The following is a 14,731-nucleotide window of genomic DNA, read 5'->3' as shown; positions in this document are numbered from 1 at the left end:
CCTCCCAGACCTGGACTAAAGCATCCGCCAACTCCTGGACAGTCTGTAGTGCAATGTGGCGTTGGTGGATGGAGCGAGACATGATGTCCCAGATGTGCTCAATTGGATTCAGGTCTGGGGAACAGGATGGCCAGTCCATAAGCATCAATGCCTTCCTCTTGCAGGAACTGCTGACACACCAGCCACATGAGGTCTAGCATTGTCTTGCATTAGGAGGAACCCGGGGCCAACCACACCAGCATATGGTCTCACAAGGGGTCTGAGGATCTCCTCTCGGTACCTAATGGCAGTCAGGCTACCTCTGGCGAGCACATGGAGGGCTCCCAAAGAAGTGCGGCCCCCCAAAGAAATGCCACCCCACACCATGACTGACCCACCGCCAAACCGGTCATGCTGGAGGATGTTGAAGGCAGCAGAACGTTCTCCACGGCGTCTACAGACTGTCAGGTCTGTCACATGTGCTCAGTGTGAATCTGCTTTCATCTGTGAAGAGCGAATTTGCCAATCTTGGTGTTCTCTGGCAAATGCCAAACAGGACGCACGGTGTTGGGCTGTAAGCACAACCCCCACCTGTGGACGTCGGGCCCTCATACCACCCTCATGGAGTCTGTTTCTGACCGTTTGAGCAGACACATGCACATTTAAGCCTGCTGGAGGTCATTTTGCAGGGCTCTGGCAGTGCTCCTCCTGCTCCTCCTTGCACAAAGGTGGAGGTAGCGGTCCTGCTGTTGGGTTGTTGCCCTCCTACGGCCTCCTCCACGTCTCCTAATGTACTGGCCTGTCTCCTGGTAGCGCCTCCATGCTCTGGACACTACGCTGACAGACACAGCAAACCTTCTTGCCACAGCTCGCATTGATGTTCCATCCTGGATGAGCTGCACTACCTGAGCCACTTGTGTGGATTGTAGACTCCGTCTCATGCTACCACTAGAGTGAAAGCACCGCCAGCATTCAAAAGTGAACAAAACATCAGCCAGGAAGCATAGGAACTGAGAAGTGGTCTGTGGTCCCCACCTGCAGAACCACTCCTTTATTGGGGGTGTCTTGCTAATTGCCTATAATTTCCACCTGTTGTCTATTCCATTTGCACAACAGCATGTGAAATTTATTGTCAATCAGTGTTGCTTCCTAAGTGGACAGTTTGATTTCACAGAAGTGTGATTGACTTGGAGTTACATTGTGTTGTCTAAGTGTCTAAGTCTAAGTTTTTTGAGCAGTGTATATATATATATATATACATACATACATACATACATACATACATACATACATACATACATACATACATACACAAGATATTCAGTTGTAATATATATATATATATATATTTATATATATAGTTGAAGTCGGAAGTATACATACACCTCAGTCTCCACCTCCACCTCAGTCTCCACAATTCCTGACATTTAATCCAAGTAAAAATTCCCATTTCACATTTACTTTAAGAATATGAAATGTCAGAATAATATTTTAGAGAATGATTTATTTCCGCTTTTATTTCTTTCATCACATTCCCAGTGGGTCAGAAGTTTACATACACTCAATTAGTATTCGGTAGCATTGCCTTAAGCATTGTTTAACTTGGGTAGCATTGTTTAACTTGGGTCAAACGTTACGGGTAGCCTTCCACAAGCTTCTCACAATAAGTGGGGTGAATTTTGGCCCATTCCTCCTGACAGACAGAGCTGGTGAAACTGAGTCAGGTTTGTAGGCCTGCTTGCTCGCACACGCTTTTTCAGTTATGCCCACAAATCTTCTATAGGATTGAGGTCAGGGCTTTGTGATGGCCACTCCATCAGACTCGTCAGTCTATTCTTGTTCTGAGAAATTAAGGCTATCCCCTGCGAGAAATTGCCAAGAAACTGAATATCTATATCTATATAATAACGCTGTGTACTACTCCCTTCACAGAACAGCGCAAACTAGCTATAACCAGGAAATAAAGAGGCGTGGGAGGCCCCGGTGCATAACTGAGCAAGAGGACAAGTACATTACAGTGCCTAGTTTGAGAAACAGACTCCAAACATGTCCTCAACTGGCAGCTTCATTAAATAGGACCCGCAAAACACCAGTCTCAACGTCAACAGTGAGAGGCGACTCCAGGATGTTGGCCTTCTAGGCAGAGTTGCAAAGCAAATGCCATATCTCAGACTGGTCAATAAAAATAAAATATTAAGATGGCTAAAAGAACACAGACACTGGACAGAAGAACTCTGCCTAGAAGGCCAAAATCCCAGAGTCGCCTCTTCACTGTTGACGTTGAGACCGGTGTTTTGCAGGTACTATTTAATGAAGCTGCCAGTTGAGGACTTGTGCGGTGTCGGTTTCTCAAATTAGACACTAATGTATTTGTCCTGTTTCTGGCCATTTTGAGCCTGTAATCAAACCCACAAATGCTGATGCTCCAGATACTCAACTAGTCTAAAGGCCAGTTTTATTGCTTCTTTAATCACCCTAAGTTTTCAGCTGTGCTAACATAATTGCAAACAGCTTTCTAATGATCAATTAGCCTTTTAAAATGATAAACTTTGATTAGCTAACACAATGTGCCATTGGAACACAGGAGTGTTGGTTGATAATAATGGGCCTCTGTACACCTATGTATGCCTAGAAAATCTGCCATTTCCGGGGCCTCCCGGGTGGCGCAGTGGTTAAGGGCGCTGTACTGCAGCGCCAGCTGTGCCATCAGAGACTCTGGGTTCGCGCCCAGGCTCTGTCGTAACCGGCCGCAACCGGGAGGTCACAGCGTCGTCTGGGTTAGGGAGGGCTTGGCCGGTAGGGATGTCCTTGTCTCATCGCGCACCAGCGACTCCTGTGGCGGGCCGGGCGCAGTGCACGCTAACCAAGGTAGCCAGGTGCACGGTGTTTCCTCCGACACATTGGTGCGGCTGGCTTCCGGGTTGGATGCGCGCTGTGTTAAGAAGCAGTGAGGCTTGGTTGGGTTGTGTATCGGAGGACGCATGACTTTCAACCTTCGTCTCTCCCGAGCCCATACGGGAGTTGTAGCGATGAGACAAGATAGTAGTTACTAAAAACAATTGGATACCACGAAATTGGGGAGAAAAAGGGGTCAAATTAAAAAATATTTAAAAAATGTTTTTTAAATATAAAAAATATCTGCCATTTCCAGCTACAATAGTCATTTACAACATTAACAGTGTTAATCTACACTACACTGTATTTCGGATCAATTTGATGTTATTTTAAATGGACAAAAAAAAGTGCTTTTCTTTCAAAAACAAAGACATTTCTAAGTGGCCCCAAACTTTTGAACATTAGTGTATATACAGTTGAAGTTGGAATTTTACATACACTTAAGTTGGAGTCATTAAAACTAATTTTTCAACCACTCCACAAATTTCTTGTTAACAAACTATGGTTTTGGCAAGTCAGTTAGGACATCTACTTTGTGCATGACACAAGTAATATTTCCAACAATTGTTTACAGACAGATTGTTTCACTTATAATTCACTGTATCAGAATTCTAGAAGTTTACACAAAGTTGACTGTGCCTTTAAACAGCTTGGAAAATTCCATAAAATTATGTCATGGCTTTAGAAGCTTCTGATAGGCTATTGACATCATCTGAGTCAATTGGAGGTGTACCTGTGGATGTATTTCAAGGCCTAACTTCAATTTCAGTGCCTCTTTGCTTGACATCACAGGAAAATCAAAAGAAATCAGTCACTCATAAAAAAATTCTGGTTCATTCTTGGGAGCAATTTCCAAATGCCTGAAGGTACTATGTTCATCTGTACAAACAATAGCACGCAAGTATAAACAGCATGGGACCACGCAGCCGTCATACCGCTCAGGAAGGAGACGCGTTCTGTCTCCTAGAGATGAACGTACTTTGGTGCCAAAAGTGCAAATAAATCCCAGAACAGCAAAGGACCTTGTGAAGATGCTGGAGGAAAACAGGTACAAAAGTATCTATATCCACAGTAAAACGAGTCCCATATCGACATAAACTGAAAGGCCGCTCAGCAAGGAAGAAGCCACTGCTCTAAACTCGCCATAAAAAAAGCCAGACTACGGTTTACAACTGCACATGGGGACAAAGGTCGTACTTTTTGGAGAAATGTCCTCTGGTCTGATGAAACAAAATATAACTTTTTATAACTTTTTAATGACCATCGTTATGTTTGGAGGAAAAAGGGGGATGCTTGCAAGCGGAAGAACACCATCCAAACCGTGAAGCACGGGGGTGGCAGCATCATGTTGTGGGGGTGCTTTGCTGCAGGAGGGACTGGTGCACTTCACAAAATAGATGGCACCATAAGGGAGGAAAATGTTGTGGATATTTTGAAGCAGCATCTCAAGACATCAGTCAGGAAGTTGAAGCTTGGTCGCAAATGGGTCTTCCAAATGAACAATAACCCAAAGCATACTTCCAAAGTTGTGGCAAAATGGCTTAACTTGTTATGGCTGGGGAGGCAGTATTGAGTAGCTTGGATGAATAAGGTGCCCAGAGTAAACTGCATGCTACTCAGGCCCAGTTGCTAATATATGCATATTATTAGTAGATTTGGATAGAAAACACTCTGACGTTTCTAAAACTGTTTGAATGATGTCTGTGAGTATAACAGAACTCATATGGCAGGCAAAAACCCGAGAAAAGAATCCAACCAGGAAGTGTGAAATCTGTGGTTTGTAGTTTTTCAACTCTTTGCCTATCAAATATACAGTGTCTATGGGGTCAAATTGCACTTCCTAAGGCTTCCACTAGATGTCAACCGTCTTTAGAACATTGTTTGATGCTTTTACTGTGAAGGAGGGGGGAATGAGAGGGGATTGAGTCAGAGGTCTGGCAGAGTGGCATGAGCTGGTCATGCGCGTTCACGTGAGAGTTAGCTTGAGTTCCATTGCATTTCTGAAGACAAAGGAATTCTCCGGTTGGAACATTATTGAAGATTTATGATAAAAACATCCTAAAGATTGATTCTATACATCGTTTGACATGTTTCTACGAACTGTAATAACTTTTTTGACTTTTCATCTGAACTAAGCAATCGCGCATTGAGCATTTGGATTACAGGGCTAAACGCGTGAACAAAAAGGAGGTATTTGGATAAATTATGGACTTTATCGAACAAATCAAACATTTATTGTGGAACTGGGGTTCTGGGAGTGCATTCTGATGAAGATCATCAAAGGTAAGTGAATATTTATAATGTTATTTCTGACTTCTGTTGACTCCACAACATGGCGGATATCTGTATGGCTTGATTTGTTGTCTGAGCGCTGTACTCAGATTTTTGTATATAAATATGAACTTTATAGAACAAAACATACATGTATTGTGTAACATGAAGTCCTATAAGTGACATCTGATGAAGGTCATCAAATTTTAGTGATTCATTTTCTCTCTATTTCTGCTTTATGTGACTCCTCTCTTTGGCTGGAAAAATGGCTGTGTTTTTCTGTCAGTAGGTGCAGACCTAACATAATCGTTTGATGTGCTTTCGACGTAAAGCCTTCTTGAAATCGGCCACTGTGGTGGGATTAACAACAAGTTTATCTTTAAAATTGTGTAAAATACTTCTATGTTTGAGGAATTTTAATTATGAGATTTCTGTTCTTTTGAATTTGGTGCCCTGCACTTTCACTGGCTGTTGTCATATCGATCCCGTTAGCGGGATTCAAGCCATAAGAAGTTCTAAGAACAACAAAGTCAAGGTATTGGAGTGGGCATCACAAAGCCCTGACCTCAATCCTATAGAAGATTTGTGGGCAGAACTGAAAAAGCGTGTGCGAGCAAGGAGGCCTACAAACCTGACTCAGTTACACCAGCTCTGACAGGAGGAATGGGCCAAAATTCACCCAACTTATTGTGCGAAGCTTGTGGAAGGCTACCCAAAACATTTGATCCAAGTTAAACAATTTCAAGGCAATGCTACCAAATACTAATTGAGTGTATGTGAACTTCTGAACCACTGGGAATGTGATGAAAGAAATAAAAGCAGAAATAAATCACTCTCTCTATTATTATTCTGACATTTCACATTCTTAAAATACAGTGGTGATCCTAACTGGCTTAAGACAGGGAATTGTTACTCGGGTTAAATTTCAGGAATTGTGAAAACTGAGTTTAAATTTATTTGGCCAAAGGTGTATGTAAACTTCTGACTTCAACTGAATATATATATATTTTTTAATGTTTTGTGGTAACAATATTTCATATTTTACACAAGTGAAAAACACATGCAAAAAAACGAAAAAAATATAATTTAGAGTTTAATTGAAGTTGGTGTTAGCTGTGACAGTAGGGAGATTCTATTTTTCAATGTACGTCAGCAGACCCTAACTTAAGTCTGCTAACACTAGCTTTTTATCAAAATCCCATGTTGCCTAACATTGCCAACTATCAATGACGACAGAGCATGTTGGTCAAGGAATTAAATTCTGATTTGTTTTGGTTCGATTGGTTTGTTTTAGTTCAACCTATGATGTCAACCAGTCAGCTGTCAAAGCAAAAGCTGTCAGTGAAAACATGTAAAATGACTGCTGCCCTTGCCACACCTTGCCGCCCACCCCCTGGCTTCACTGCCCTGGCTGTGGACACTGTGGCTGCCCCTGCCAAAGTCAAACCCTGCATGACTCGCAGAAGACCACCAGCCTTTGCTGACCCAGAAGCTGCTTCTACGGCTGGCCCTGGAATGGACGACCCCTTTTGTCATGATTCTGTACAACATGCACCTGAGGATCTGCGCCCAGGTGAGAACACATGATACTTGTTGGATATGACCGAAGTGTGATTCTGATGCGTCTTCTTAATGTACTAATATAGTTACAGCAATACGTCTTTAAAAGGATCATCGGTCTCATTCTATTGCTCTGTTTTCCTGTTCTCTCAGGAAAAGGCCGAGCTGAAGATGAAGTGATGTCAGCTCCACACTGAGTTGCTGAGGGAGGAGAGGGCTGTTCAGAGGGCAGAGGAGTGGGTCCGCGAGAACCAAGACAACCTGCCCAAGCTGGAGAACATTCTCCTGGCTAAGGTTGAACCAATGCACTGGCTCACTGACGACCGTCGTTGACAAGACAGAGGAGCTGCGGCCCAAGGAAGAGGCGCAGCGGCTCATCCAGGGATACCAGGAGCACTATGCCAGCCTGGAGCATGAGAAGGTTCAGGTGGTCTTGGAGGAGGAGACCAAGGAGGAGAAGGAGGTGATCTTGGAGGAGGCAACCAAAGAGAAGAAGAAGATCAAGAAGAAATCCAGCTGCTTCAGGGGATGTTCTTGCTCAGAAGAACATAGAGGATGACTTTGAGTAGGTGAAGAAGAGAAGAGCAGAGAATTGAAGAGAAGAGAAATGAAGTGATGAGAAGAGGAAGTGCCACAATATTCCTTTGACATTGGTTGTTCGCAAATAAATAAATACTTTGTTTAACTAAAAGCCTACAAGCCGCCTGTACCTGTTTGCGGTGGTTCTTGCATCTTTTCTTCAAACATATACTTTGACTAAATTCTATGAGGGAGGAGTATGGTTAGAAAATACTTAAAAGTTACTGGGTTATATAAAACAGCTGACAAATTAATCAAGGCTTATTGATGAACAAATTCCATTGTGAAAGCAAAATGACGAGCCTGTTATGCAGTGTTCCTCCTGATCTATAACAACGTGTTTGCTGTAATCTAGCGACATTTCTACATACTGAGACAGTTGCCCCTAAATTCAACTTATAAAAGGTAGGGTAAAATGCTTTGGAGGAGTCACTAAGAAATAGCCTACAACTATAGATAGCACCGATAAGCACTGTCAAAATACCAAGACATATTGTGTGACCTATTAAATAGTGTTAGAATAGTGTACTTTTCTCTCATAGAGAAGGTTATAGAGTATACAGTAGAAAACTCGCCAGAAGGGACTTCACTACAACAATCACTGTACTGTTGGCCATTGCATTAATACATCAGTCTAGCTGTACTTCTGGAGACTTCCTTTGTCTGACTCGGAAATGGACAAAGACGAAGCGTTACCCCTGTAAATAAATGGCCGACGGCAAAGGACATTTTGTAAGTGAAGGCTGGTACTCACATGGAGCGATAGCCCTGTAGCGTGTCACCTGGTGTCAAGGACAACGTGAATGACAGGAAATTGCACTGGGGGATCTGGACTGAGCAGAGACATTCCACACTGTATCCGACATACTGTATCCGACATCCTGCGTCAGTATGTCTCCTTTAGCGTGTCTCAAAGAGAGCGGCAACATGTTCAGAGATATTAGTTAAAGTTTTAGATTATAAATATCAGGTTGCGGTTTCGTCTTATCAACTTTCCATCTGCCTTAGAGCAAGACTTGTACAACAGATCTCATTAGCTATAACAACTTCATCAGCAGTAGGGCTCACTTTGCATTTAGACCAGGACCAGAGTTGGTCGTATCAAATCACATACATCTAATATTTAGAGGTCGGCCTATCAGTAAAGCTCTGCTGGGAGTTCACGTGTACAGTACGCGGGTCGGGTCTCTCCGTTGAATCATGTTTTGGCAGTTCATAAGGCCATTTCCATGGCAATGAGCCCCAGCAGATAGACGGAAGAGAAGCGCATGTTATTGGTCACACACAGGACAAGAAGGGCATCGTCCTGTTGGTGGGGATAAGCGGAGATCGAACACACTGGCTATAGTGACTGCTTTGAAGAAGGAATTGGCAGTAAAACATAACTGTCACTGCGAAACAACCTAAAGTTGTCATCAACCTATTAAACATAGTGTCATATCCGGCTAGCTAGGATAGGCTATTATCCCCTTTTGTATTTTCAGACATATTTGCATGTTTGTACGTGCTCAAAGCAGTACTTCTGGAGAATTTAGGATTGGAGTGTCAAAGTCACGTATTAGTCTATAGATGACGTCCAGGCTACTTTGAGGTGGCACCCTTTGTCACACACACATCCCCTCTCTGACCTATTTCTCTGGTTGGCTGAATGACTGGAAAGGGCGCTCTTTTAGAACCAAACAAGGACAAGGGATTTGTGTGTCACAGTGTGTTTAGAGAAGCACATCCCCTCACCATAACGTACAGTACAGTACAATACACACACACACACACAAAACATCCTAAATCATGTCCTGTGATTGAAAATCCCCTTCATACTATGCTACTATAAGCAGAAAACGGTTTGTCGGATCATATCACAGCATCCTTGCTTTAAACACACTCCTGTCTCCGTCAAACCCCTCTGCTTAGACTACACGTACGCTAGCCAGCTCTCATTTCCAATGGATTTGCTCTGCTGGTCATATCAACGCAATAATTGTGTCTGTTTTCCCACTCTAACAGCATTACTCAAGAATATTTCCTTTACAGTGGGGTTTCATAAACTGGGCCCTGGGCATGTGAGAGGTGAGATGGTAGGTCTGGAGCTGAAAACGTTTAAGAACCCCTGCTTTACAGATAAGGCCATTGCTCTAATTGCTCTAATTGTGAGCAAAATAAGTGCTCCTCTCAGTTCAATGCCAAAGCTGTTTTGTTATAGTTATACAACCAGCCCACATAAAACATCTTAATCCTGAGGTCAGGGAGTGATCATGATCTTTCTATCCATGTGTGGCCTCTACAGTTGAAAGATTTGTGTTGGTCTAAAGAACCTGTCACAATGAAGTCTCCCATTGCAAACCTTCAGACAGAGGGCCTGAGAGGAATCAAGGCCATACCAACAATACCATCCCCATAGCCTTTCCTGAAGCCTTTGAACTGGGACGTGCTTAGCAATTACTGGCTGTTAATGGTGCCCTGGTGTGGGCAGGAACCAGGAAGTGATGATAGGAAGCGGTGGCAAATGGATGGTGCACGGCTGCAGGCATGGCCATTCTGCACGTCTACCCCACTGCCCACTGATTGGGCGAAGCAAAGGCGTTGGGGGATAGCTAAGGCGTACACATATGTGCAGACACACTCCGATACAATCACACAGACGTCACACACACCGCACTACTGGAGTCGGTGTGATACATATAACTGAAGAAAGCTGTCAGCTGTTAAATAATGTATTCTCTGCACAGACGGAGCACAGTAAACTTATCTTGCTTTTAACTTCTTGATGAGTTATCAGTCAGCGAGTGTTAAAACTAGGCCTATCCAAGTTCTCTTACTTCTTGATGAGTTATCAGTCAGCGAGTGTTAAAACTAGGCCTATCCAAGTTCTCTTACTTCTTGATGAGTTATCAGTCAGCGAGTGTTAAAACTAGGCCTATCCAAATTCTCTTACCTCTTGATAAGCTTGATGGACTTGAAGGCCTCGTCCATGTTTCCGATGGTCAGATAGAAGCTAAAGTTGAGCATGGCATCGCGGGTGGCCTTTTCACAGTTCTCCAGGCCCTGAAAGTCCCGGAGGGCTCGTCTGGACACCATGTGGGGGGACTGGGCAGCCGGGGCTGAGGCCTGGGCCAGGGATGGAGATTGGGTGGGGTCTGGAGCTTGGGCCTCCTCCGTCTCTGGATCCCTCTCACCTGGCTGGGTGTTGATGAGATAACCAAGAATGAGCTATTTCAATACAATGTGACTATATAGATTTTGTGTTGTGCTTCCATGGGGTCTAGTTCTTTAATGCATTGATTGTCCAATCTCATCTCTGTTTCAAACACTTCACACCCGAATATGAAAATTCCCCACACAAACAATACTAATGTATAACTAAACCATGTGGTTTGTACTGATGAACACTTTAGAGCAAAAAATTCAACATAATGGTTGGAGTGGGGTAAGATAAAGTTGTTTTTTTTCATGATTTTTTTTCAGGAAACTCTTTCTTTTCTCCAGAGATAGAATCTGGCTCTTGAAGCCTTTTTCTATTATAGCGTGATAACTTTCAATACTGGCAGCCGACTCGATTACACACAGGTAAGATGAAAGAATTTGGCTCCTTGATTAGGAAGGGAAAATGACACGCACGGACACACGCGCACACACACTATTGTAGCAACACCCAGTCCTTCATCATAGAAGAGTAGGCTCAATGAAAGGACACATCCTCAGATATGAGATCTAGGGCTAGTAGGGAGACACAGACAAGAAAGGAATCAAAAACAGTGGAAATAGACATCTAAGAAGACATTGATCGTATCCAACCAGTGGAGTAAGCCACAGATATCCGATCCAATGTTATATGTCATTCTATGCCACAAGCTACAAAACATGGACCCTACAATTCTGGCTTATGCATCTGTATACTGTCGTGCATTCTTCCTATGTAAAAAATTATTTCACTATGGATGGTCTAGATTACATTGTCCTGTTAATTATTATGACACAATGGAGGTTTTACAATGCCATAAGCCTAGGAAAAGAGGGTAGGACTATGGAAAAGCAGAGGAAATTTGCAGCACTGACTAACTGAAGGGGCAGTAGATACTTACTTCTGGTAAAGAGATACCACCCCTCCGAAACAACAGCTGGTGTGAATGGAAGCCAAGCACAAACAGACATGCATATGCACATGAAATATGACAAATTCACATACACTCAAGAAAGAGAGGGAAGAAGAGCCCAAGCAAAGATTATGCAAAATGAAAAGAAAGACTAACTGAGTTTTATGAGCATAACCTCTGAGGGATAAGATGGGGAAGAGAAGCAAGAGAGCAACCCTACCTTACAAGTGATTTACAGATGTAGGATCTTAATTTGATCACTCTTTTGTTGATGAGAAAATGCCTGCACAGCAGGTTTAAAAAGGCTTCTAAAATGTGCAATTTCCACTTTAGAATTTCAGACTTGATTTGCAGTAATGTAAAATGTATCAACTCCTACAAAAAATGTCCATGAATTATAATCCACATAATAATTCAGATTTCCTGTTGCTATAGGATTTTTTTCCTGCTGTAGCAAACTGTCTCAAATTAAGATCTTACATCTGTAGGCCTACTAAAAATCATGATAACATAATAAATCATATGAACAGTACGTCCCTGGTAAATTAGAAAATCAGTAAACAAAAGAGTAGCCATACAGTAAATAATGGCCTCACCTTAAGTAAAGGGATACCATTCAATACTCTGCAGGTAATGTACTGTACATTGGTCATTGTCCCTACCTTACAGGTGAAGTAATAGTAGGGAACGTCCAGGGCCAGTAGGGCCTGCAGGCCGGCTGGTTTGGGGTAGGAGTCCTGCAGGAGGAGCCCATGTTCCTGAGTGCAGAAAAACGTCACCACGAGCACATCCACCTGCAGGAGACAGCAAATACATGCTATATGTTACATAGTTCATAGCACAGAGGACTCGGAACACACCATATACAGTACATACCGAACACATCCACAATTGATATGTATTCAGCGTTTCCCCTAGGATTCTTTTCAGCAGAGGTGGGAAAGGGGGGTCTCAGGAGGTTTTGTAGAATGATTGTTAGAAGGTCACTTCTGGTGACTTTTTAAAAGGACATTCGATTCTAAAATGCATGACAATTGAATTATGTTGACACCATCTTAAATAGAACTGATGCGTGCCACTGCACTCTACTGAGATGATGAGGAGCAAGCGGTGGCTGTGCACTTGTGGATCTCATTCGTGCCACGGCTCGCTCTGTTTGCTAGAATATATGCTGTAACTTGCCACTCTGTTCTTAAAGGGATAGTGCGAGATTTTGGCAATCGAACTCATTGAATACCATTTTTATGTCTCTGCGTGCAGTTTGAAGGAAGTTGAAGGTAGTTGTGCGAGCCCTTGCTGACTGGCGTTAGCGCAATGACTGGAAGTCTATGGAAACAGCTTGCATGCTGTTCCCATAGACTTCCAGTCATTATACTAACGCTAGTTAGCAAGTGCGCTAACGTTAGTTAGCCACTTCCTTCAAGACACATAAAAATAGTATCCATGAGTTCATCTGACTCTGGGTAGAAAAAGGTCTTATTGCTAAAATCTCACCCTATGCCTTTAAAATTGGGTCTCTGCAGAAATAAACAATACCAGTCAATAAGAAGAAGAGACTTGTTTGGGCCAAGAAACACGAGCAATGGACATTAGACTGGTGGAAATCTGTTCTTTGGTCTGATGAGTCCAAATTTCAGATGAACGGATGATCTCCGCATTTGTGGTTCCCACCGTGAAGCATGGAGCAGGAGGTGTGATGGTGTGTTGGTGCTTTGCAGGTGACACTGTCAGTGATTTATTTAGAATTCAAGGCACACTTAACCAGCATGGATACCACAGCATTCTGTAGTGATACGCCATCCCATCTTGTTTGGGCATAGTGTGACTAACATTTGTTTTTCAACAGGACAACACACCTCCAGGCTGTGTAAGGGCTATTTTACCAAGAAGGAGAGTGATGGAGTGCTGCATCAGATGACCTGGCCTCCACAATTACCTTATCTGAACCCAATTGAGATGGTTTGGGATGAGTTGGACAGCAGAGTGAAGGAAAAGCAGCCAACAAGTGCTCAGCATATGTGGGAACTCCTTCAATACTGTTGGAAAACCATTCCAGGTGAAACTGGTTGACAGCATGCCAAGAGTGTGCAAATCTGTCATCAAGGTAAAGGGCGGCTACTTTTAAGAATCTATAATATGAAATATATTTTGTTTAAGACTTTTTTGGTTACTACATGGTTCCATATGTTATTTCATAGTTTTGATTCTACACTGTAGAAAATAGTAAAATAAAGAAAAACCCTTGAATGAGAAGGTGTCCAAACTTTTGACTGGTACGGTATATAAATAAAAAAAAATGGAGGAAAAAAATGACAAAGGAAAATGAAAAAAATATTAATATATGAGGAACACTGGTATTGTATGCATGGTATTGTATTTTTCGAAATACATTCTGAAAACAGGCCTATAATAGATTATTTGTTGTCAAATTTGGTTAATGTGATTGTACATTACAGTATGTAACATTTTTGTGTGGTGGTGAGTAGTACAATGAAGCCACCCCTACCCTGTCCAGATGGTCCATTTGGGGAGAGCTGACCAGTACCGTCTCACACACAAACAGACGAGGCTCGTTCTCGTCCCAGAAATGAGACACAGGACATCTCTCGCTCAGCTCTGTCAGTGGCCGTCTGGAACACACACACACACGCACACACATACACACACACACCACACACACATATTCAGTGAACACACACACACAGTCAAAAGAACACACAAGGTCAAAAGAATGCTTGCACACACACACACACACACCTTTCTGTGTCGTCGGCCTGTGAGATGCCACTAGGCGGTCTACCAGTGAAGAAGTCAAAGTGAGAGAGTGTGTCCATCTCTACGTCATAGAAGTACATTCTGTGGTCAGGTCTCCCATTCACCTTAGAGGGAGAAATAATTCAGCAACAACATAAATCAACAACTTGGTAGAAGTACAATTTAACAGACTTGGAAGTGTAGCAATTCAAATTACTTCATTGCGAATTACAAGAGCAAAGTTTATCTATGAGATCCTTTGGAGAAGAAAAAAAAGTCAAGGTCTCGAAGTGTCCACTCACCTGAGTGACCAGGATGCTGACTTGGTTGCCGTTGGCGTTACACTTGACCGATTTCAGGGCTCCCAGATTAGGGGTCAGGTCCACTAGGTTCTTAGCACTGCAGTGGGCCTTGGCTTCTCTATACACACACATACAGTACAGACATATATACAGTCTATACAATGACGTACACAATGAACCCTGAAAACTGTGCTGCAAAATGCAATGACAAGGAGTAGTCTTTTGCTAGCTATGTATAGCAACACAAAACAATGGAGACCTGCAAAACAAAATCAATTTGGCCAAGCTCATTCACTTACT

At 42.8% G+C, this 14,731-nt stretch overlaps 1 protein-coding gene across 1 annotated transcript in view; it reads right to left on the bottom strand.

Moving 5' to 3' along the window:
• Positions 1-14,731, bottom strand: part of ift140 (intraflagellar transport 140 homolog (Chlamydomonas)) — a 51,208-nt gene that overhangs the window by 23,605 nt on the left and 12,872 nt on the right. Inside the window, exons 14-18 of the mRNA XM_020453719.2 lie at positions 14,432-14,549; positions 14,133-14,254; positions 13,882-14,005; positions 12,038-12,169; positions 10,217-10,461 (exon numbers count right to left, since the gene is read on the bottom strand). Of these exons, the coding sequence (XP_020309308.1) occupies positions 10,217-10,461; positions 12,038-12,169; positions 13,882-14,005; positions 14,133-14,254; positions 14,432-14,549 (741 nt within the window). The remainder of the gene's footprint in view (positions 1-10,216; positions 10,462-12,037; positions 12,170-13,881; positions 14,006-14,132; positions 14,255-14,431; positions 14,550-14,731) is intronic.

This window comes from Oncorhynchus kisutch, linkage group LG20 (genome assembly GCF_002021735.2).
Source record: "Oncorhynchus kisutch isolate 150728-3 linkage group LG20, Okis_V2, whole genome shotgun sequence".
NCBI lineage: Eukaryota > Metazoa > Chordata > Actinopteri > Salmoniformes > Salmonidae > Oncorhynchus > Oncorhynchus kisutch.
Note: the sequence above shows the minus strand (reverse complement) of the source record. Positions and strands in the feature narration are given on the sequence as shown.